The sequence below is a fragment of the Coregonus clupeaformis genome, chromosome 12 (assembly GCF_020615455.1).
Source record: "Coregonus clupeaformis isolate EN_2021a chromosome 12, ASM2061545v1, whole genome shotgun sequence".
Lineage (NCBI taxonomy): Eukaryota > Metazoa > Chordata > Actinopteri > Salmoniformes > Salmonidae > Coregonus > Coregonus clupeaformis.
Window position 1 is genome coordinate 30901260 of NC_059203.1, and position 25335 is coordinate 30926594.

At 47.5% G+C, this 25335-nt stretch overlaps 2 protein-coding genes across 2 annotated transcripts in view; one reads left to right on the top strand and one right to left on the bottom strand.

Annotated features, from left to right (window-relative positions):
* LOC121577764 (paxillin-like) overlaps positions 1-9529 on the bottom strand; it is a 56820-nt gene extending 47291 nt beyond the window's left edge. Inside the window, exon 1 of the mRNA XM_045224055.1 lies at positions 9342-9529. Within this exon, the coding sequence (XP_045079990.1) occupies positions 9342-9354 (13 nt within the window). The 5' untranslated portion in view covers positions 9355-9529. The remainder of the gene's footprint in view (positions 1-9341) is intronic.
* Positions 9530-9737: 208 nt separating this feature from the next.
* Positions 9738-22638, top strand: LOC121578564 (coiled-coil domain-containing protein 63). Its single transcript, XM_041892932.2, has 10 exons — positions 9738-10189; positions 10597-10734; positions 10996-11118; positions 11609-11790; positions 11889-12073; positions 12221-12438; positions 12915-12989; positions 13175-13367; positions 21545-21736; positions 22413-22638. The coding sequence occupies exons 2-10, from the start codon at positions 10606-10608 to the stop codon at positions 22556-22558; spliced, it is 1443 nt and encodes a 480-aa protein (XP_041748866.1). The 5' UTR covers positions 9738-10189; positions 10597-10605; the 3' UTR covers positions 22559-22638.
* Positions 22639-25335: the final 2697 nt, after the last annotated feature.

A 25335-nucleotide genomic window follows, 5' to 3' on the forward strand; every position in this document is an offset into this window, starting at 1 on the left:
TTTGCATTGAGAGTTAATTGCACATGGGCCCTCAGGCAATCTCCCTCTGCCCCACACACCAAGACTGACAGACAGTGACAACTAAGATATTTCACTGATCCCAATCACTCGCCCACTCACTCAGACAGACAGGCCCTTTAAATACAATAAAGCGTACTGTCCCCGTCTGGTATATTCCCATAACCTTAGGCCTATATTTGATCTTACACTGGGCTATACGTGCACAGGCACAGCATCTTTAGCTACATTCTATATTATCAACACTTACACACACACACACACACGTAGTGGTCCCCTATGCAGTGTGATGGTGAGTATTAGAACCAGATGACAAGAGGAGTCTATGCATGTCAGTTCTTGTTTGGGGGTAACTTACCTCACCCAGCCCACTCCTTCCTGTGCACCAACAGCACTCCAAACTCTAACTGGCATGTTTTTGTTTTTGATATAAAGGCCTACAGAGCGTCACGAAGACATCATCCAACACTAATGAGCTGAGCGGACATGAGTATACTGACGCTTCAGAGCAAACAGATTTCACACTCTCACACACACTACATACATTTCTAGCAACCAAGCAGAAACAGATTGCTCTCTGGTACATTTTACCCTCCTTTTTCTGCACACAAACATGCACGTACACACACACATTTAGCAGGAGACTATTTCACATTCATGTCTTGTTGGTGCATGCCTAGCCAATGGGAGCTGGGCTAGCTGCCTCTGATGTAGGCTGTATCTTGGAAGTGAAGGAGAGGGAGACTTGTTGGGCCCTCTCTAACATCACACAGAGCATCAACAGCATACCACATATGATAATGCAATGATGACATCACACATGGTGACCTGCATGATCTGATTCTGCAGTGAATCCACAGAGGATGTGTCCCAATGGCACCTTATCCCCTATATAGTGCACTACTTCTGACCAGAGCCCTGGTCAAAAATTGTATACTATAAAGGGAAGAGGGTGCCATTTGGGATGCAGCTACAGACACAGCCCTGGTCATTGGGATTGGCATCTCCAGGACAGAAGAGTCAGAAGAGAAAGGAACCAGCAACAGGCATTGGTCTGGTCTTCAGCTGTCAATGGGACTGAGCCCACAGCTTCCTGTGAGGTGTACCACAGGAATCCTGCAGAAGTTGAGGGTGGGTGTGCAGCTGTAGAGCTAGGCTATAGTCCTAGCAGGGCATAGTGCATGAAAGAGCATGTATGTGCTTTCTTAAAAGTTTCATTTCTGCTAAAAGGTATTGATTGGCAAGGCAGAATGGAGGGGGGTCTTTGAGTGTATTGTGTGCACTCAGTAAGGCTCTGCGTGTGAGAGAGAGAGAAGTGTGTGCATTGGTTGTTTGTATATTTTATCCCGTGGTCACAGGGGCATAGACCTAGATATTTGAGATTGCACCTGTAAGTGTAGTTCACAGTGCACTCACTGCTCTGGTGGTCCCAATGCTGTGGTATGTGGAGAAAGTGGTTTGGAACACATGTATAACACACAACAGAGGAAACTAGTCGAGAATAAGTTGAAGTGGTCTGGTGTGTTTTTGCCTTTCACATCCACTCACTAACAAGTCAAACACATTTAAGAGGAGTAGGATGTAGGGTGTGTTCGAATGTGTTAGTGTACTCTTCTCATCCTCCTCCTGTGTGTGTGTGTTTATGCGTAGGAGCCAGGCATGGGTCAGGGCTGTGTGGGGTGAGTGAGTGCCAGAAATAGACAGAGTCCATAAAGCATGTGAGAGAGGCTATCTGAGCACTACCTCAGCACTTCAGAGAGAGACGAGGACGAACTTGCTGGGTAAAAATTAAAAAGTAGTTTCTCCTATAGGAGACAGAGCTACCCTCTGTCCCTCTTTCCATCAAATACCTCTACCTACCTAGGCTAAACCTTCCCGGTAAACACTTTACCAGTCCTTTTTCAATGAAATAACTGAGTAATTACTAAACTCTAACTCGGTCATGAGATGAACTAGGACTCAGTAAAAAAGTATGAGTAAAAAAATATGTGAATTAAGTGCTTATTTTATGAAAGGGACAGTACAAAATATAGTTTAACTTCCTCCCTTCCTTGCTCTGAGATGTGTTGTGCCTCGCCTCCCACACCCTCCAAGAATCTATATGACAACATTTACAACCCCTCACTGCACGGTTATAAGGCCACACTGGATTGTGCAACTCTCCTTTTTGAGGGAAGACTTTAAGGGGAAGCCCTTCAACTCTAAGGGGAGAAGGTGTGTGTATCCGATTCCCTATATAGTGCACTACTTTTGACCAGGGCCAATAGAGCTCTGGTCAAAGGTAGTGCTATACAGTGGGGGAAAAAAGTATTTAGTCGGCCACCAATTGTGCAAGTTCTCCAACTTAAAAAGATGAGAGAGGCCTGTAATTTTCATCATAGGTACACGTCAACTATGACAGACAAATTGAGAAAAAAAATCCAGAAAATCACATTGTAGGATTTTTTATGAATTTATTTGCAAATTATGGTGGAAAATAAGTATTTGGTCACCTACAAACAAGCAAGATTTCTGGCTCTCACAGACCTGTAACTTCTTCTTTAAGAGGCTCCTCTGTCCTCCACTCGTTACCTGTATTAATGGCACCTGTTTGAACTTGTTATCAGTATAAAAGACACCTGTCCACAACCTCAAACAGTCACACTCCAAACTCCACTATGGCCAAGACCAAAGAGCTGTCAAAGGACACCAGAAACAAAATCGTAGACCTGCACCAGGCTGGGAAGACTGAATCTGCAATAGGTAAGCAGCTTGGTTTGAAGAAATCAACTGTGGGAGCAATTATTAGGAAATGGAAGACATACAAGACCACTGATAATCTCCCTCGATCTGGGGCTCCACGCAAGATCTCACCCTGTGGGGTCAAAATGATCACAAGAACGGTGAGCAAAAATCCCTGAACCACACGGGGGGACCTAGTGAATGACCTGCAGAGAGCTGGGACCAAAGTAACAAAGCCTACCATCAGTAACACACTACGCCGCCAGGGACTCAAATCCTGCAGTGCCAGACGTGTCCCCCTGCTTCTGTCCAGGCCCGTCTGAAGTTTGCTAGAGTGCATTTGGATGATCCAGAAGAGGATTGGGAGAATGTCATATGGTCAGATGAAACCAAAATAGAACTTTTTGGTAAAAACTCAACTCGTCGTGTTTGGAGGACAAAGAATGCTGAGTTGCATCCAAAGAACACCATACCTACTGTGAAGCATGGGGGTGGAAACATCATGATTTGGGGCTGTTTTTCTGCAAAGGGACCAGGACGACTGACCCGTGTAAAGGAAAGAATGAGGCCATGTATCGTGAGATTTTGAGTGAAAACCTCCTTCCATCAGCAAGGGCATTGAAGATGAAACGTGGCTGGGTCTTTCAGCATGACAATGATCCCAAACACACCGCCCGGGCAACGAAGGAGTGGCTTCGTAAGAAGCATTTCAAGGTCCTGGAGTGGCCTAGCCAGTCTCCAGATCTCAACCCCATAGAAAATCTTTGGAGGGAGTTGAAAGTCCGTGTTGCCCAGCGACAGCCCCAAAACATCACTGCTCTAGAGGAGATCTGCATGGAGGAATGGGCCAAAATACCAGCAACAGTGTGTGAAAACCTTGTGAAGACTTACAGAAAACGTTTGACCTGTGTCATTGCCAATAAAGGGTATATAACAAAGTATTGAGAAACTTTTGTTATTGACCACCATAATTTGCAAATAAATTCATTAAAAATCCTACAATGTGATTTTCTGGATTTTTTTTCTTCTCATTTTGTCTGTCATAGTTGACGTGTACCTATGATGAAAATTACAGGCCTCTCTCATCTTTTTAAGTGGGAGAACTTGCACAATTGGTGGCTGACTAAATACTTGTTTCCCCCACTGTATGTAGGGAATAGGGTGCCATTTGGGACATATCCAGTGTATCCATAAATATTGATGGGGTGTAGTGTGATAAACATTCATGGCATGATTCTTTGGACACTAAGGACATTTTGAAGGAAGGGAGATTTCCCTTTGGTCATTTAGAAGGTTGTATGATTGCAACTACACCACTTAGGTGGGTGCAGTCGCTTAGGCAAGGAGCCACTTTCTCCTCCATTGGAAAACAAACCACTACCCTTCTCATACTACTGAGCCAAGTCAAACAGAGCCGAGCCAAGCTATACCGGGCTGGCCTGGCTATGCATCCACCATAGTTGCTGGAAGCGTTCTAAAGGACAATGTGAAAAGAACAGCTGGGCCAGTACAGTACGGTTCAGATTGTCCCCTATAGTGTGAATCAGGCATAAGAGTCAGTAGGCACCATGCTGCTCTTGCGTGTGTCATGCGAACCCGCTTCGCTCAGTCCTCCAAGTGTCAGGGCAGCACTTTTTTTAACATCCAAAATCAGATTATACATTTTTAAAAAGGACCTCACACATCACATGGTACCTTATATCAATATCATGAGGCATACTTGTACAGGACATGTATTACCTAAGTTAAGATGTTATTGTGGTGCATTTTTTGCATCCAATTAAATGCATGTTTAGCATCCAATTATGTGTTTTTCGGATGACTGAGTAAATTTAACCTCATGGTTGCCATGTATAACAGACAGACCAAGACACACCATCCCACGCACCCACAAATATGATTTGCCTCCTACATTATTGCATTGTTGAGTGAGTGTGAATTGGGTGTGCAACACCTGTAAAGACAATACTGTAGATAGGTGCCTCGGACTGTCACAAATACCTTAACTTGTATAGCCTAGTCGGTTTTGAGACTCTGCAATACAATGAACTGGGAGTGCTTTCTCTAATCACTTGTTATGGGTACCTTATGATGATCGAAGCTACATGTTCTCCACCTACAGTACTACAGCCATTCCATGTTGTTTGCAGCAAACCATAGCATGTAGGCTAGCTATTTTGGGAAGCATGTTTATTCAGGTTTACACCACTATTCATTACTAAGCCCATAAGGTTGCTAGCTGACACAGATCTGCCCACATAAACGTTGGTCGGTTTGTGTGGAGCAAGGACATTCATTGTAAAATCAGATTAATTAATTTTGTAAGACAACAGATGGTGTCTCATTGTGGACAGCACGCACAATTAACCCCAGTAGTCAAACTGTGGCTGGGGGTGGGGGTGTTGTGTTTCAGCATGACTGACCAGATAGCAAAATGAATGAACTCCCTACTCATCCTCTGTACATGGACAACATAATTGGCTTAGATCAAATATGTCAGGACAGAAGTGGTAAACCTGTAGGAAACCTTGTGGTCCTCTGTAGCTCAGCTGGTAGAGCACGGCGCTTGTAACGCCAAGGTAGTGGGTTCGATCCCCAGGACCACCCATACACAAAAAAAAAAAAGAATGTATGCACGCATGACTGTAAGTTGCTTTGGATAAAAGCGTCTGCTAAATGGCCTATTATATTAATATTATTAACCCAGATGCACACACAGTAACAGGTGCACTTGGCAAGAACTCCCCAGCTTGCTGCTGTCTTCACTCAACTTACCTTGGTAAAACATGAAGTTATATATTCGAGAATAAAAAAAGAAAGTCAACATTTAGAGATTATCATGAGAAAAATAAAACACATAGCAGCAAAAAGGGCAGTGGAAGGAAGAGATGTTTTCAAACCTGAGGCTATAGTCTATGGATCAAATCAATGACTGTATATACGCCCCAACTTGTGAAGTAGCAGAGGTGTGCGCCTGTGGCTACAGATTCTTCAACACTGCAACAGTGTTGAAAGATGAGTGTGCATGGAGCGATTTCAGTGCCAACAGAAACTGTATTTGAATTCAATATTTATGAATTTTAATATCATTTTTTAATTTTTTTATTTGTAATGCACAAATTCAAATAACTGAATTCATAAATGTAACTTGTATTTCATGATTTGAAACTGAATTGAATGAATATTGCATTCAGTTTTAATACTGCATTAATTGTCTGTGTATCAAGTTTCCAAACTATAATTTCAAGTTTACCAAAGTTTTAAATATTCAACTTCTCAGATACATTCAGATTCAGTTTTCAAATTGAATTCTCTAAATCCAGATTCAAAATTAGAGACGGCATCCTGGTACTTTGCCAGCAAGGAATGGTAGAAGAAGAGAACAGATTGAATCAAACACTGTTAAAACAGGTTTCTGGTGGTTTCTGAAGCCAATGTGGCATGTTGAATATATGTTCTTCCTAATAATAATAATAATAATAATAATAATAATAATTATTATTATTATTATTATGACCCCATTCCTGAAAGCTAAGGACTCTCTGGAACATGGTCATGCCTTCTGTTCCCCTCTATGATGCTCACAGGATGTGCAGAAGGGAGTGTGACAAAAACAGCAATTTAGCCCTCTTAGCAATATACAGTAGTTGAATAGCCCTGTCATAGTTATTCTCTTGTGACTGACTTGGTTTCGAACCGGGTCTCCTGCATGTCACAAGAATGTGTTAGTTCACTTAGCTAAAGCCCATAGGGATGAGATCAGGAAGTCATTGTAAAAGATGATACGCTGCTTGCTTAGCGAGTACCACTTCCCCCTGATTCAGCTCATATCGAGCCTCAAACTCAGGACCTCTGCCTCGAAAACCCACGTGACCGCCCTCCTGAAGTGTTCCAACCCACCGTACTATTGAAAAATGCCTTCTTCAATTGAAAAGGGGTGGCACTTCAGGCTGATGAGTGAGTTTCACAGATCCCCATCTGCTAGATTTACCCCTCAGTGACCCCAGCGGTTGAGCTGAGCGAGTAACTTGTCCGAGACCTGAAAATTACATTGTCCCGCACACAGGAGACATCAGTCAAACTAACACGTCTTCAGGTCTCAGGCAATAAGGTTGCTCATCACATGCATGGATCATCAAACCACCTCATGGTCCCGTATAGCTCAGTTGGTAGAACATGGCGCTTGCAACACCAGGGTTGTGGGTTTGATTCCCATGGGGGACTAGTACGAAAAAAGTATGAAAATGTATGCACTCACTACTGTAAGTCGCTCTGGATAAGAGCATCTGCTAAATGATGTAAATGTAAAATGTTGCACTCATTAAATGGGGTGCACGGATCCTTCTGTTTGTCATAGAAAGTGTTGTTGTTGTGCAGGAGGGCTGAGTTGGAACCGTGATCTCTAAGTATGAGGTTAAAGGGGGGTGAAATGTAACCGAGGTCCACGCGCTTTTGATGAGTAACCTTGCTGGAGACTTGTTAGCGTCCTGGACCATCCCTATGGGCTTTAGCTAAGGGGAGTATCACAGTCTTGTGACATTGAGAGCATCCTGTCGGGCTGTATCACTGCCTGGTACGTCAACTGCACCACCCACAACCGCAGGGCTCTCCAGAGGGAGGTGCGGTCTGCACAACGCATCACCGGGGGCAAACTACCTGCCCTCCAGGACACCTACAGCACCCGATGTCACAGGAAGGCCAAAAAGATCATCAAGGACAACTACCACCCGAGCCACTGCCTGTTCACCCCGCTATCATCCAGAAGGCGAGGTCAGTACAGGTGCATCAAAGCTGGGACCGAGAGACTGAAAAACAGCTTCTATCTCAAGGCCATCAGACTGTTAAACAGCCATCACTAGCACAGAGAGGCTGCTGCCTACATACAGACTTGAAAATCACTGGCCACTTTAATAAATGGAACACTAGTCACTTTAATAATGTTTACATATCTTGCATTACTCGTCTCATATGTATATACTGTATTTATACTATCGTAATAATGTTTACATATCTTTCATTACCCATCTCATATGTATATACTGTATTCTATACTATCTATTGCATCTTAGCCTATGCCGCTCTGACAATGACATTGCTCATCCATATATTGATATATTATTATTCCATTCCTTTACTTAGATTTGTGTGTATTAGGTTTTTGTTGCGGAACTGTTAGATATTACTTGCTAGACATTACTGCACTGTCGGAACTAGAAGCACAAGCATTTAGCTACATTCGCAATAACATCTGCTAACCATGTGTATGTGACCAATACATTTGATTTGATTTGCAGGAGACCTGGTTCGCACCAAGTCAGTCACAAGAGCAAGATTAATTAGGGAGTGGAAAAGCTTTTCCTTAGAAGGGCTATTCATCTATTTCATAATGGGGGCCAAATAGCTGTTTTTGTCAAACTCCCTTCTAATATGTCCATAGAGGGGAACTGAAGCTTTCAGTAATGTGATCATATTAGCTTGTAGCCAACAGTTCAAGCACTTGAGCCAAATTTATAGGAAGAAAATACATTCAACATGCCACATTGGCTTCAGAAACCTGTTTAACACAGAGCGGGTTTCATTCTCTGTTCTCTTCTACCATTCCTTGCTGGCAAAGTACCAGGATGTTGTCTCTGGTTTTGAATCTGAATTTAGAGAACTGAATTTGAAAACAATCTGAACGAATCTGAGAAGCTTAATATATGAAACTTTGGTCAACTTTAAATTATAGTTTGAAAACTTGATACAGACAATGAATGCAATATATACCATATTGAAACTGAATACCAGTATTTAATTTAATTTTAAAACAATGAAATATGCATTCAATTCAGTTTCAAATCATGAAATACAAGTTCAATTTATGAATTCAATGATTCAATTTGTGCATTACAAATTCAAAAATATTACATTAAAATTCAATATCTAAATACAAATTGAAAAATATTGAATTCAAATACAGTTTCTGTTGGCACTGAAATCGCTCCATAAGTGTGCATGCATGGTCGCTGTCATCAATTTAGTAGCATTTTCCATAAGCAATGTACGCGGCAAAACTGCATACAGGCTCGATACAAATTGTCAATCTGTCATGTAGCAGCTAATTAAAAAGTTGAGATACAAGTCAACAGATCTGGGACGACTACAATCGAGCGGTTAAAAACGAGAGGCGGCATCGATTGAATCCCTGCCGGATTCATTTAGCTGGATGTGCACACATTGCTAACACAGAGCAAATGTGTTATTGAAAACCAATGTTGGTGTGTTGCAAAGTATCCATGCTTATTGGGTAGCAACAGATTTAACAATAATCACGGGAACTAGCTGTCTATATTCCTCCCTCTCGACGCCAAGGCAAAGATCCCGTTTTCAGAACCTCCAACCTGCCGATTCCCACGCTGTGTAGCAGGCTAGCTGGATAATAACTGGCTCTATAACGTTAGCGACATTTGTGGTCCTGTGCTATAGTTAGCAACAGCTAGCACAACATACCTGATGTTGTGCGCTGAGGAACGAGCGCTATGCAGGTAATTTGGCAGTACGAAAGAGTGGGAACAATTCGGACGCTCTACTGTTAGCTAGGAAATAACACCACGCGAACTTACCTAAATCATCCATAGTGGTAGCAGAAGGAGTCGGATCTACACTACGAACCGGGCCGGTTGTCCTTAGATTCGATTGTTGGTCGCTCTACCTACACTGTGGCTTCTACAGAGAAACGCCAGTAATCTGAATGCAGTACAGAAGTTTTCAGTTCGCTGCTTGCCTGCTACACTCAACAATAAAATGCAGTCATGGGGACAAGCAGCTCGCCCCCACCTGGAGCCTCCAAATTTACCAGTAGGAAAAGTCTGGCTGCTACATTTTAACTTTTAGCTATAGGCTGCCATCTAGCGGCAGTGGGCCAATTAAGGATGTTTTGATTAAAGCGACAACGTGGGATTTGTTTTTCAGCGAAATGGCAGCCCCACCACTTGTTTTGGGCTGAGGGAAGCTCTTTATTTGGCAAGCTAAATGGCACGCACACAATTCCAATTTACACAACCAATGTTTCTTTATTGGATATGTATAACCTATCTATAAACTGAAATCAACTGTAGTCCTTTGCATCTAGTCCATGTACAGGTTCCCGATCTTGTTTCACCATTCCCGCCAACCTATGATAGAACAATTGACATTGCGTCAGAGGTGATCATCATGGAATTATTTAAGAATTCTAAAATGTGTTCTAAAAATCACGGTACTCTTTATAGCGACAATAGTAAGTGAGATCCACATAATTTATTTTTCTTTCATTCTATTTTATAAAGTCAATAACGTATCATTAGCCTTGTCAATATAATTGAAAAAACCGTGGAGACATTGGTGAAATACCAATCATCAGCGAGATAAGTTTAAAAATAATAATTCACCAACTAAGATATCGAAGACTACACGGCCTAGGCCGAAACTGGTAAGTGGTGCTATCTGGAAAATTATTTGTTGTAGCCTGGTAGGCCTATTGGAAACGAATAATTGATTTACGCATGTGTGAAACTATTACCCTTACAAAAAATATTGCAGTTTTGAAACTGCAGTAAAAGTGCAGTAACTAGAGACCACTGTGGTATTTTTGACGCAGTAATTGCAGAATAACTGCAGTGTACTGCAGTTGAACTGCAGTTACACTGCAAAATTAGTGCAGTAAAATAAACGTATTATTTTGGACGCAATATTTCCAGCATGCTGCAGTTATACTGCACTCTGACTGCAATCTGTTTTTGTAAGGGTAATTATTGACCAAGTAAAATCAAGAACGAAGTCGGTCCTTTGAATCTGACTGCATAACCATTTGATGTATTTTCCAATAATGTCACACAGGCCAAAATAATGCCCGAAAGAAATCCGAAAAAGACTGACGACCTTCACGAGCAACACCAGCGACTCCTTGTGGACAACGACAGTTACCTGGTTGCCATCCGAAAAAAGAAGGAACACCTTGCCAGTCTGGACACCAAGGTACGATATGGCCAATTAGAATGACTGTTGCTAAATGACTGGCTAACTGACTGTTGCTAAAATTGCAAAGTATTGACTTGTGAATAATAATAATATATTTAGTTATTTATATACTTTTCATTATACAGATAATCTCAAAGACGTTTAAAAACTAAAAACATAAGTACATGTAGGCCTAATTCTTGGGCTGGACAATTAATATAATTAATAGAGTTAAACTCAACACAACTCAACTTTATTGATCCCCTCTTCCCCATGCAGATGAAGGCGATGCAGACCAAGCTGTTGCAGAGAAAGAAGGAGATGGGTGGTAGGATCTGCACCCTCAAGAGACCTCTTCATCAGAGGAAGCACATCCGCATCATGGAGGACCGCGTAAACCAGGTACTGCTATCATCACCACACAACCCTAGATCTACACTCACACTGTTGACTGTTTGGTTTGTTTGGCAGTCATCATCACAGAATCCAACATCCATTCAACAATCTTACATTTATACAGTCACACACAAATCAATCACACATCACAAAACCGTGGCGGCATACATTCAACACTCACAAAATCACACAAACCTACATCCATTCCTCACTTACTCTCGATTTTTGTTGTGTGTTTGCTATGAATCAGTTATGACCAACATAAAAGGATTCTATATATGTAAGATGTACCCAGAATGTAATTTCCATTATACAATGGTTGTTCCTGGACACGCAATCTGATTGGCAGAGAGCGAGGCGTACAAAGCCATGCTAAGACTATGTTCAGTTCAGTGTAATGTATTAAATTCCTAATTGATTTGGTTCAAACTAGTTTGCAATGTGTGAGGTGATTTGAGCATCATCTTTATATTGTTCTTATCCTGTGGTTTTGCAGGCTACTAAAAGCTTTGACAAGTTGCTGTGCAAGAACCAGGCATTGCGTGATGAGATTGACCACCTGCGGCGCCAGAGGTGCTCCTTCGCCCTTATGTACCAGCGTCTGAGCAGAGAGCTACAGTCCCAGCACAACGTCATGGAAGACCTTGTGGAGAAGTCTGTCCTCGCCTACGACCAGAGGTCAGAGCTACAAACACTGTGTCTGTTTGGTGGTGTGCAGAAGCCTGTTCTTGCGCTTGCCCAGCTTAGAAAATGTGGGCTGTATTTGTGTGTTCTAGGTCCGAGGCCCTGGCCCGCATGCTAGCTGTGAGGGAGCGTAGAAAGAAGGACAGATCTTTCTGCCACACTGAGATGACTGAGCTGAAGAGGGTCATCGACCACGAGTTCAAACTCCGCAGTTTCATGGTCAAAAAGTCCAAGGAAAGTGTCCCCATGGGCGAGGACGAAGATGCCAAAAAGAGAAGTACGTTTTAGAATCATGCTTAACATTATACATCTTACAGTTGTTAATTGAATGGTTGCTTGTTTAGCCTAGAGGCTAGAGGCCTTTCTCGAGCTACATCAACCTTATTGATCGATGCTTCATGGCAGTGTTTTGTCCTTGGTGCAGGGACCGAGCAGGCTCAGTGTGAGCGAATGGGAGGAGAGAGTCTGGAGACGTACCAGGCTGTGCACCGGCTGCTCGTGGAGGTGAGCGGCGACAGCGACCTGCGTCAGATCGGCAGGACGTTTGTGGAGAACGAGGAGAAGAGCTTTGCTTACTTCAACTACATCAACGAGCTGAACAACAATAGCACCATGCTGAAGGACCGCATCAACAAGCTCAGGGTCAGGGTCCACACACATACACGCTCGCTCGCACACACGCCATGCACGCACACGCACGTACACACACAAACACAGGATGGGAGTTCATGTGTTGTAAGCTTGTAAAACTAGACAACTGCATCGCAGTGCTAACTGTGCCACTAGAGATCCTGGTTCGAATCCAGGCTCTGTCGCAGCCGGCCGCGACCGGGAGACTCATGGGCGGCGCACAATTGGCCCAGCGTCGTCCAGGGTAGGGGAGGGAATGGCCGGCAGGGATGTAGCTCTGTTGATAGAGCATGGCGTTTGCAACGCCAGGGTTGTGGGTTCGTTTCCCACGGGGGGCCAGTATAAAAACAATTATTTAAAAAACACACAAAAAAAATTCACTAACTGTAACGCTCTGGATAAGAGCGTCTGCTAAATGACGTAAATGTAAATGTAAATAAAACTAGACAAGGTTATATGACCGTGTTCTGCTGCTCTCTCCCCCACAGACTGAGATCCTGCGCTTTGAGCTGGAGAACAAGCAGTATGATCAACAGTGGCAGGGCCAGCTCAAGGAACTGGAGGTAAGGTTTTTGTTTTTAGGAAGTTTTAGTTTGACTTTGCACAACTTTTCCCTGCTCTAATGGGTCTGCTGGTGCTTCCTTGTGTATTTCTCTGTCTGACCATGCCAATCAGTTTCTCTCCCCTATATCAATCTGTTTTCCCCTTCATCTTTTGACTTTGCCTTTTTGTCTCTGGTCCCTCTCAGAGAGAGCTGGAGCAGCGTCGTGGCCTGGCCAATAATTTGGAGAGCCAGTACACTGTGGTTCTGAAGTTCTTGGACCAGCATAAGACGGCCATCGCCCACCTGTTTGACAAGATGAAGTGTAACTCTGCTCCTATCACTGGCAAGCTGGGCTGCAGCGCTCAGGTCACTGATGACAACGTCACCCAGTTTATTGGTAGGTGGACATTGTTGGACAACCCCTCTCTCTCAGGCTGTTGGCAATGCTAAAGCACTCATAAGAACAAAGATTTTAATGAATCCCAAAGAAAAACTCACAAACAAGATATTCAAGTTATTACCATTTTACCATGCCATTTCTAAATAAATACCTGGTAATGTGTCACGGTTTCGGCCGAGGCGGCTCCTCCTCCTTGTTCGGGCAGGTTTCGCCGGTCGTCGTCTCCGGAGTTCTAGCTGCCACCGCTCGATGTTTCGTGTTTGTTTGGTTTTGTCTGTTAGTCACACCTGTTTTGTGTTAGGTCTCGTTTAGCACCCTATTTAGTTTCCTTGTTGTTAGGTTTGTGTTGTGTGTGATTGTTCGTGTCGTGGTTGCGCTACCTGTTACGGTACGCTATTTTCCGTAGTTTCCTCCTTGTGTTTAGGAGAGATTTACGCACCTTTGTGTGCGCTTGCATTACGCCTGTGTGCGTCTTTTTGCCTCCGGGCTGTTGTGGATTATTTTTGTGCTAAGTAAAGTCTTGTTGGACTTACCCTCTGCTGCCTGCGCCTGATTCCACACCACACCTATACACAGCAACGTGACAGAATCACACACCACCAGATGGAATCAGCAGGAGCACCCGTCGACCCCATGGAGGAGCCGTCTCCTTGGACACGAGCACCGGATCAACCGTATCGGGCACGCCTTGGAGGGCGTCATGGACACCCTTCGTCGATGGGGAGACCAGCGGGTTCCCATAGCCCCACCTATCGCACCATCACCTTCACCACCGGACAACCAGCCCGTCCATCGACCGGAACCCAGTGGGATTCGGCTCTCGCTCCCGAGGGCGTACGACGGCACCGCTGCCGGGTGTCAGGGGTTCCTCCTACAAGTGGAGCTCTACATTGCCACCATACACCCGGCGCCCTCGGGATACGAGAGCGTGTCCGCCCTCATCTCCTGTCTCACCGGCAAGGCGTTGGAGTGGGCCAACGCTGAGTGGAGGGGAATAGACGCCGCCACCGTCACGTATGCGGAGTTCTCCCGTCGCTTCCCGTGCGGTCTTCGACCATCCACCAGAGGGGAGAGCGGCGGGGGAACGTCTATTCCACCTCCGACAGGGGATGAGGAGCGCTCAGGCGTTCGCACTGGAGTTTCGGACTCTAGCGGCTGATGCGGGGTGGAATGAGAGGGCCCTCATAGACCACTTCCGATGTAGCCTTCGGGAGGACGTCCGCAGGGAGTTAGCCTGCAGGGACAGTACACTAACATTTGACCAGCTGGTGGACATGGCCATCAGACTGGACAACCTGCTGGCGACCCGCGGACGTCCCAGGTGGGGGCCTCCCATTCCACCCTCCAGCGCCTCCGAGCAGTGTCCGATGGAGCTTGGAGGTGCTGGCGCTAGAGGGAGAGGAGGTAGGAGCCCGAGGGGGGCAGTCTCCTGCACCAAGTGTGGGCGCGGAGGGCACACCGCGGCTAGGTGCTGGGGAGGGTCCCCTGGTGAGGGAGAGAGCCGGTCGTACAGTGGGGAGTCCACCCAGGTGAGTAGGCGCCCTACTTACCCAGAGCTTTCTGTCGTGCACATTACCTTACCTGTTTGTTTCCCACAGGTTGCACCTCGGTCCCAGCATAAGGCGCTAGTCGATTCAGGCGCAGCTGGGAATTTTGTAGACCGGAGATTCTGTATTAAGTTAGGGATTCCCCTCCTTCCAGTCGACAAACCCTTTCCTGTACATGCCCTAGATAGTCGTCCGTTAGGATCTGGGTTGATTGGGGAGGTCACAGCGCCACTTAGGATGAGGACGCAGGGGGTCATGAGGAGACGATTCAACTCTATCTGATCGACTCTCCTGCGTATCCGGTGGTACTGGGGCTTCCCTGGTTGATGACCCATGATCCTACTATTTCGTGGCGAGAGAAAGCTCTTAAAGGGTGGTCTGCTCAGTGTGAGGGGTTATGTCTGGGTGTTTCCGTAGGGGCGACCTCGGTGGAGAGTCCGAACCAGATGTCAGCACTGCACATTCCTCCTGAGTATGAGGATTTGGCGCCGTGTTCAGTAAGACCAGAGCGGCACAGTTGCCACCTCATAGACAAGGGGATTGTGCGATAGACCTCCAGACAGGAGCAGCGCTCGCGGAGCCATGTGTATCCTTTGTCACAGGAGGAGAAAAAGGCAATGGAGACTTACATTGCCGAGTCTCTGAGACAAGGATACATACGGGCCTCCACTTCTCCCGCGTCCTCGAGCTTCTTTTTTGTGAAGAAAAAGGATGGAGGTTTGCGTCCGTGTATTGATTACCGCGGTCTCAATCAGGTGACGGTGAAGTACAGCTATCCACTTCCTCTGATTGGGACTATGACGGAGTCCTTACACGGGGCAAGGTTCTTCACAAAATTGGATCTCCGGAGCGCATATAACTTGGTGCGCATTAGGGAGGGCGATGAGTGGAAGACAGCATTTAGTACTACATCCGGCCATTACGAGTATCTCGTCATGCCATATGGGTTAATGAATGCTCCATCAGTCTTCCAATCGTTTGTAGACGAACTTTTCCGGGACATGCAGGCGCAGGGAGTAGTGGTGTACATAGATGATATTCTTGTGTACAGTGCTACTCGGGCCGAGCATGTAGCCCTGGTGCGCAGGGTATTGAGGAGACTGTTGGAGCATGACCTGTATGTCAAAGCTGAGAAATGTCTGTTCTTCCAGGAGTCAGTTTCCTTTTGGGTTACCAGTTGTCTGCGTCGGGGGTGAGAATGGAGGTGGACCGTGTGTCCGCCGTGCGTAATTGGCAAACCCCAACTACGGTTAAAGAGGTGCAGCGGTTCTTGGGTTTTGCGAATTACTACCGGAGGTTTATCCGGGGTTTTGGACAGGTGGCAGCTCCCATAACGTCTCTGCTGAAGGGGGGGTCCGGTGCGCTTGCAGTGGTCAGCTGAGGCGGACAGGGCCTTTGGGAGACTGAAGGACCTGTTTACCTCGGCCCCGGTGTTGGCGCACCCGGATCCCACTTTACCCCTTCCAAGTTGAGGTGGACGCGTCTGAGGCCGGTATCGGGGCAGTTCTTTCTCAACGATCCGGTACACCACCTAAGCTCCGCCCCTGTGCTTTTTATTCTAAGAAGCTCAGTCCGGCGGAGCGGAATTATGACGTAGGGGACAGGGAGCTGTTAGCCGTAGTACAGGCCCTAAAGGTGTGGAGGCATTGGCTTGAGGGGGCTCAGCACCCTTTCCTCATTCTGACCGACCATCGAAACCTGGAGTACATTCGGGCAGCTAGGAGGCTGAATCCTCGCCAGGCTCGATGGACTATGTTTCTCGCCCGGTTTGTGTTCAAGATCACTTACATCCCTGGGTCCCAGAACGGGAAGGCAGATGCTCTGTCCCGTCGGTATGACACGGAGGAGAGGTGCGTGGAGTCCATTCCCATACTACCGGAGTCTTGTCTGGTGGCACCGGTGGTGTGGGAGGTCGATGCGGAGATCGAGCGGGCGTTACGCACCGAGCCTAGTCCTCCCCAGTGTCCGGTGGGTCGGGTGTACGTCCCGCTCGAGGTCCGGGATCGGCTGATTTATTGGGCTCACACGTCCCCCTCCTCTGGACATCCGGGTATTGGCCGGACGGTGCACTGCCTTAGTACGAAGTACTGGTGGCCAACGTTAGCCAGGGATGTGAGGGTTTATGTCTCCTCCTGCTCAGTATGTGCCCAGTGTAAGGCGCCCAGACACTTGCCCAGGGGTAAATTACAGCCCCTGCCCGTTCCACAACGACCCTGGTCTCACCTCTCGGTGGATTTTGTTACCGATCTTCCCTCCTCCCAGGGGAATACCACCATCCTGGTCATTGTGGATCGGTTCTCGAAGGCCTGTCGTCTCCTTCCCCTGCCGGGTCTTCCTACGGCCCTACAGACCGCTGAGGCTCTATTTACTCACGTCTTCCGGCGTTACGGGGTGCCCGAGGATATAGTGTCCGATCGAGGCCCCCAGTTTACCTCCAGAGTCTGGAGAGCATTTATGGAACGTTTGGGGGTCTCGGTGAGCCTTACCTCGGGTTACCACCCGGAGAGTAATGGGCAGGTTGAACGAGTCAACCAGGATGTGGGTAGGTTTCTGAGGTCATATTGTCAGGGCCGGCCGGAGGAGTGGGCGAGATATGTGCCCTGGGCCGAGATGGCACAGAACTCTCTCCGCCACTCCTTGTCACGCTCTGGCTCCGGGACTGTGTAGTTTGAGCCAGGGTGTATTCATTTGGTTGTGTTGGGTATAGGGTGTGTTCATTTGGTTGTGTTTGGTTTTGGTTGTAGTGTCTTGTCTCGTCATGTGACTCCCAATCGGAGGTAACGAGTGTCAGCTGTCGGCTCGTTATCTCTGATTGGGAGCCATATTTAAACTGTCAGTGTTCACCTTAGGGTGGTGGGTTTTTGTTCCTTTGTTTCAGTCTGTGTACTGAGGACTTCACTATCCGTCATTGTTTATTGTTTTCTCGTTCGTGCACTTTAACTTTAATAAAGTCATGTTCGCTACAAACGCTGCGCTTTGGTCCACTCCTTCCGTAGACGGTCGTGACAGAAAAACCCACCACAAAAGGACCAAGCAGTGCATACAGGAACACCCGCAGGAGAGAACGCTGGTGGATGTCCTCCTCGGCTGGGGACATATTACGCAGGAGGAGGCCGTCCCGGTACCGGAGGGCGATGAAGGGGGGAGAACCTGGCAGGAGAGGAGCAACGGCGTCAGCAGGGCCATCGTCGGAAGGACGAGAGGCACCCCCAAGAATTTTTTAGGGGGGGGCACACGGCATGGGCGACTGGGCAGCAGGAGGCTGCTACAGGGAGATGTGGAGAGAAGGCTATCGGATTACGGGAGCCATTGGCGAAGTAGAGGGAGGGAAGTTGTTGTGGCACGGCGTGAGAGACTGATGTGTGTTACCAGTCCGGTCCGGCCCGTTCCTGATCCCCAGTTAAGGCCAGTGGTGTGTGTTCCCGTGCACGGACCGGCCTGTTCCTACTCCACGCACCAAGCCCACGGTGTGCGTCGCCAGTCCAGCCCGGCCTGTTCCTGCTCCACGCACTAAACCTACGGTGTGCGTCGCCAGCCCAGCCCGGCCGGTTCCTGCTCCACGCACTAAACCTACGGTGTGCGTCGCCAGCCCAGCCCGGCCTGTTCCTGCTCCACGCACCAAGCCTACGGTGTGCGTCGCCAGCCCTGCCCGGCCTGTTCCTGCTCTACGCACCAAGCCTACGGTGTGCGTCGACAGCCCTGCCCGGCCTGTTCCTGCTCTACGCACCAAGCCTACGGTGTGCGTCGACAGCCCTGCCCGGCCTGTTCCTGCTCTACGCACCAAGTCTACGGTGTGCGTCGCCAGCCCGGTCCGGCCTGTTCCTGCTCTACGCACCAAGCCTACGGTGTGCGTCGACGGCCCTGCCCGGCCTGTTCCTGCTCTACGCACCAAGTCTACGGTGTGCGTCGACAGCCCTGCCCGGCCTGTTCCTGCTCCACGCACTAAACCTACGGTGTGCGTCGCCAGCCCAGCCCGGCCTGTTCCTGCTCCACGCACTAAACCTACGGTGTGCATCGCCAGCCCTGCCCGGCCTGTTCCTGCTCTACGCACCAAGCCTACGGTGTGCGTCGACAGCCCTGCCCGGCCTGTTCCTGCTCTACGCACCAAGCCTACGGTGTGCGTCGACAGCCCTGCCCGGCCTGTTCCTGCTCTACGCACCAAGTCTACGGTGTGCGTCGCCAGCCCGGTCCGGCCTGTTCCTGCTCTACGCACCAAGCCTACGGTGTGCGTCGACGGCCCTGCCCGGCCTGTTCCTGCTCTACGCACCAAGTCTACGGTGTGCGTCGCCAGCCCGGTCCGGCCTGTTCCTACTCCACGCACTAAACCTACGGTGTGCGTCGCCAGCCCAGCCCGGCCGGTTCCTGCTCCACGCATCAGGCTCACGGTGTGCGTCGCCAGCCCGACCCGGCCTGTTCCTGCCACTCGCACCAAACCAGGGGTGCGAGTCGCCAGCCTGGTCCAGCCCGTTCCTGCTACTCGCACCAAGCCAGGGGTACGAGTCGTCGGCCTGGTCCAGCCCGTTCCTGCTACTCGCACCAAGCCAAGGGTGCGAGTCGTCAGCCTGGTTCAGCTCGTCCCTGCTACTCGCACCAAGCCAAGGGTGCGAGCCGTCAGCCTGATCCAGCCCATTCCTGCTACTCGCACCAAGCCAGGGATGCGAGTCTTCAGCCTGGTGAGGCCTGTTCCGGCTCCACGCACCAGGCAAAGGGTGCGTATCGTCTGCCAGGTCCGGTCCATTCCTACCTCACGCGCCAAGCCAGGGGTGCGTGGCCGGAGGTCCTGATCCAGCAAGCGGGGTCAGATCGGACCGGGGGCACTACGGGGGAGTGAAGTGGGGTGGTGGTCAAGCCCGGAGCCGGAGCCGCCTCCGAGGAGCAACACCCACCCAGCCCTCCCCCATTTTTGGGGTGTAGGCGCGGTCGGAGTCCGCGCCTTTAGGGGGGGGTACTGTCACGCTCTGGCTCCGGGACTGTGTAGTTTGAGCCAGGGTGTATTCATTTGGTTGTGTTGGGTATAGGGTGTGTTCATTTGGTTGTGTTTGGTTTTGGTTGTAGTGTCTTGTCTCGTCATGTGACTCCCAATCGGAGGTAACGAGTGTCAGCTGTCGGCTCGTTATCTCTGATTGGGAGCCATATTTAGACTGTCAGTGTTCACCTTAGGGTTGTGGGTTTTTGTTCCATGTTCAGTCATTGTCACTGTGGACTTCACTATCGTCATTTGTTTTGTTGTTTTCGTGGTTGCTTTAATTTAATAAAGTCAACATGTTCGCTCAACACGCTGCGCCTTGGTCCACTTCCTTAGACGATCGTGACACTCCTCCACCCAACTAACCCCTTTTCAGTGTGTATTAGGGTACCAGCCGGTTCTGGCACCATGGCATGAGAGCCAGATCGAGGCCCCCGCTGTGGATGAGTGGGTGCGGCGCTCGGAGGAGACGTGGGACGCTGCACACGTCCATCTGCAGCGTGCCATACGTCGACAGAAGACGAGCGCCGACCTACACCGCAGTGAGGGGCCAGTGTACGCACCTGGAGATCGAGTCTGGCTCTCAACCAGAAACCTGCCCCTCCGCCTGCCCTGCCGGAAGCTGGGTCGGCGGTTTGTGGGGCCTTTTAAAGTCCTGAGGAGATTGAACGAGGTGTGTTACAGGTTAGAACTACCTATTGATTACAAGAATATTAACCCCTCGTCTCTCCTCAGGCCGGTGGTAGCTGGTCCACTCCAGGACTTTGAGATTGAGGAGACTCCTCCGCCCCCGTTGGACATCGAGGGGGCTCCGGCGTACACGGTTCGGACCATCCTGGATTCGAGACGCCGGATGGGGGGTCTCCAATATCTCGTGGAGTGGGAGGGGTACGGTCCGGAGGAGCGGTGCTGGGTGCCAAGGAGGGACATTCTGGATTCGTCCCTGATGACCGAATTCCATCGTGGTCATCCTGCGCGCCCTGCTCCGCGTCCCCCTGGTCGTCCCCGAGGCCGGAGGCGGCGCGCGGCTGGAGCCGCGCGTCAAGGGGGGGGTACTGTCACGGTTTCGGCCAAGGCGGCTCCTCCTCCTTGTTCGGGCAGGTTTCGCCGGTCGTCGTCTCCGGAGTTCTAGCTGCCACCGCTCGATGTTTCGTGTTTGTTTGGTTTTGTCTGTTAGTCACACCTGTTTTGTGTTAGGTCTCGTTTAGCACCCTATTTAGTTTCCTTGTTGTTAGGTTTGTGTTGTGTGTGATTGTTCGTGTCGTGGTTGCGCTACCTGTTACGGTACGCTATTTTCCGTAGTTTCCTCCTTGTGTTTAGGAGAGATTTACGCACCTTTGTGTGCGCTTGCATTACGCCTGTGTGCGTCTTTTTGCCTCCGGGCTGTTGTGGATTATTTTTGTGCTAAGTAAAGTCTTGTTGGACTTACCCTCTGCTGCCTGCGCCTGATTCCACACCACACCTATACACAGCAACGTGACATAATGTCTGTACCATCAAATAAAGTGTAACCAAATTGGCAGTACAGTATATGTAACACTCACACAGTATCTCACACAGGCAAAGCAAAAATGGAACAAATGGAACTCAGACTTCTAGAATGAGGGACACATACTCACCAATAGACACTCACTCATCCCGTCCTGTCTGCACCACCACAGGTATCCTGGAGGAGGAGATTCACCGGCTGTTGATTATCCTGTCCCAGTGCAGCTACAAGGAGGCTGATGAGATGGAGCTGCCCCCTCAGAACCCCCTGCTGGTCAGCTACAGCCTGCTGCCCGCCGTGACCCCCTCTGCCACAGAGGCCCCCTCCTTCGACGACAGCACCACCGAAACACTGTTGGGCCTGGGTCAGTACTGGTACAGTAGAGCCTTCCAACCCAAATGGCACCCTTTTCCCTATATTGTACCATGTTGTGCTGCTGCTATGTTATGTTGCTACCGTGTTGTTGTCATGTTGTGTTGCTACCATGCTGTGTTGTCATGTGCTGCTGCCATTCTGTGTTGTTGTCTTAGGTCTCTCTTTATGTAGTGTTGTGTTTTGTCCTACATTTTTAATTTTAATCCCAGCCCCCGTACCCGCAGGAGGCCTTTTGCCTTTTGGTAGGCCGTCATTGTAAATAAGAATTTGTTCTTAATTGACTTGCCTAGTTAAATAAATAAACAATACACTATAGTGTAAAGAGGAGGAAGGGAAGCGCTACTAAGGTACACAATAGTAAATGTTGGTAGACAGAAGGTGCTCTTTGGTCAAGGGGGTGAATTGGTCATCAAAAAGAAAGGAGGACCAAGGCACTCTTCATATAATTATTTAAAATGCCTTTATTAGTATGGCATGTTCAATAGAAACAAGATTTTTAAAAAATCTGACGCGTTTCGGCTGCATGGCCTTCGTCAGGGAGTACAAAGAAATAATACAATGTCCTTAAAGTCAACACTAATCGCAAGTTACTTTTAATACTTCAAGTGGAGTGTGTCGGTGTTGTGCTCCCTTAACTTTGTGTGTTTGTGTGGTGTGTCTTACAGGCAGCGAGCAGCCTCTGGACTTCCAGACCCTACGTGAGCGGGTGCTGCCCTGGGTGATGCATACTGAGCAGGGTAAGGTGCCCAAGGCCCCGTCCGCCCCCTTGAGAGGAAAGAAGAAGGTGGGCTTCAACCCCAAGTCTGCCTGAGCAGGAGCCTCTGACTCTCACATGACATGGTGCTCACATACTGCGTTGTTTTAATCTCAATTAAACCATTACAGCATTTAGCTTTAGTCCCTGGTCTCAGTAATCTGTTCATTGTTCTATGTGTCCTTTGACCCTGGTTGCCCCCCCCCCCACACACACACACACACACACCACTGCTTTTGAACAGGTTTGTTCCCATTGTCGGAGGAAATACCACAGCTCATCTAGGCCCTTATCTCTAGTCCCCCACCCCAGGAAAGATGCTTCATTTTGGGCAATGAAATAACAAACGGTGGGTGGCTCAGGGCTTTGCACCTCTGCGTCAAGGTCTCCCAGCATGGCCAGGCACCAGCTCAGTGGAGTAACAACATGTTTTACGGGGATCACTGGCTGACAGCTTAGTGTCTGCCCTGCCTTTGGGATGCATCATGCAGTGTAACGTTACCCCGTAACCTCATCACATGCACTAAAATAAACACTGGGGCTTTGTCTTTCCAAACCAAACCCCATGTTTGGATGGAGAGTGTTAGGCCCCTCTGTACCTTGAAGACCAGTGTGATGCCAGAAGACGGCCATCTCTGCTACCTCACTGGCTCACATTGCTCCTCTCTAAATACAGAACTTAGTCTTAGGGGATCCATGATGCTTTCAGCTGCTGGGCAGGACTGCTGCCAAAACCAAACTAAAACCCTGAATCAGTTTATAAACCAGTTGAAAAGCTCTCCCTCACTGAACAGATCAATTGAACCTCACAAACTCTGCTCGTGGGCTGTTTGTGAGCAAGCAGCATTCTCCTAATACTATTTTCAACCCATACTAATGTCATTAACCCCTGATGTAAACTCTCTTGCTTGTGATGAAACCATACAGATTAAAGGTATGGATTTTGTGTATTACTTATTTACAACACAGTTTGGCTGCAGCAGTTATGTGATCAACTTGGGCAAAATAATTGAATAATTAAGGGAAGCATACATCCATTGATACATAGACTTGGTTTGTTGAGTTGATACAGAATGTCACTTTTAGCAGATCACATTCATTCCAATATGTCATCAGAGGTGGAAAAAGTACTCAATTGTCATACTTGAGTAAAAGTAAAGATACCTTAATAGAAAATGACTCAAGTAAAAGTGAAAGTCACCCAGTAAAATACTACTTGAGTAAAAGTCTAAAAGTATTTGGTTTTAAATATACTTAAATATCAAAAGTAAATGGAATTGCTAAAATGTACTTTACTATCAAAAGTATAAGTATAAATCATTTCAACTTCCTTATATTAAGCAAACCAGACGGCACAATGGTCTTAAAAATAAATAAAAATAACAATAGCCAGGGGCATACTCCAACACTCAGACATCATTTACAAACTAAGCATTTATATTTAGTGAGTCGGCCAGATCAGAGGCAGTAGGATGACCAGGGATGTTCTCTTGATAAGTGTGTGAATTGGACCATTTTCCTGACAAAATGTAACGAGTACTTTTGGGTGTCAGGGAAAATGTATGGAGTAAAAAGTACATTATTTTCTTTAGGAATGTAGTGAAGTAAAAGTAAAAGTTGCCAAAAATATAAATTGTAAAGCAAAGTGCAGATACCCCAAAAATCTATTTAAGTAGTAGTTTAAGGTATTTTTACTTAAGTACTTTACACCACTGTATGTCATCAGTCAATCAAGTAAACAAAGGACATTGAATATACAGTACCAGTCAAACGTTTGGACACACCTACTCATTCAAGGGTTTTTCTTTATTTTTACTATTTTCTACATTGTAGAATAATAGTGAAGACATCAAAACTATGAAATAACACATATGGAATCATGTAGTAACCAAAAAAGTGTTAAACAAATCAAAATATATTTTATATTTGAGATTCTTCAAATAGCCACCCTTTGCCTTGATGACAGCTTTGCACACTCTTGGCATTCTCTCAACCAGCTTCATGAGGTAGTGACCTGGAATTCATTTCAATTAACAGGTGTGCCTTGTTAAAAGTTAATTTGTGGAATTTCTTTCCTTCTTAATGCATTTGAGCCAATCAGTTGTGTTGTGACAAGGTAGGGGTGGTATACAGAAGATGGCCCTATTTGGTAAAATACCAAGTCCATATTATGGCAAGAACAGCTCAAATAAGCAAAGAGAAACAACAGTACATCATTACTTTAAGACATGAAGGTCAGTCAATCCGGAAAATGTCAAGAACTTTGAAAGTTTCTTCAAGTGCAGTCGCAAAAACCATCAAGCGCTATAATGAAACTGGCTCTCATGAGGACCGCCACAGGAAAGGAAGACCCAGAGTTACCTCTGCTGCAGAGGATAAGTTCATTAGAGTTAACTGCACCTCAGATTGCAGCCCAAATAAATGCTTCACAGAGTTCAAGTAACAGACACATCTCAACATCAACTGTTCAGAGGAGACTGCTTGAATCAGGCCTTCATGGTCGATTTGCTGCAAAGAAACCACTACTAAAGGACACCAATAAGAAGAAGAGACTTGCTTCGGCCAAGAAACACATGCAATGGACATTAGAGCGGTGGAAATCTGTCCTTTGGTCTGATGAGTCCAATTTTTAGATTTTTGGTTCCAACCGCCGTGTCTTTGTGAGACGCAGAGTAGGTGAACGGATGATCTCCGCATGTGTGGTTCCCACCATGAAGCATGGAGGAGATGGTGTGATGGTGTGGGGATGCTTTGCTGGTAACACTGTCAGTGATTTATTTAGAATTCAAGGCACACTTAACCAGCATGGCTACCACAGCATTCTGCAGCGATAC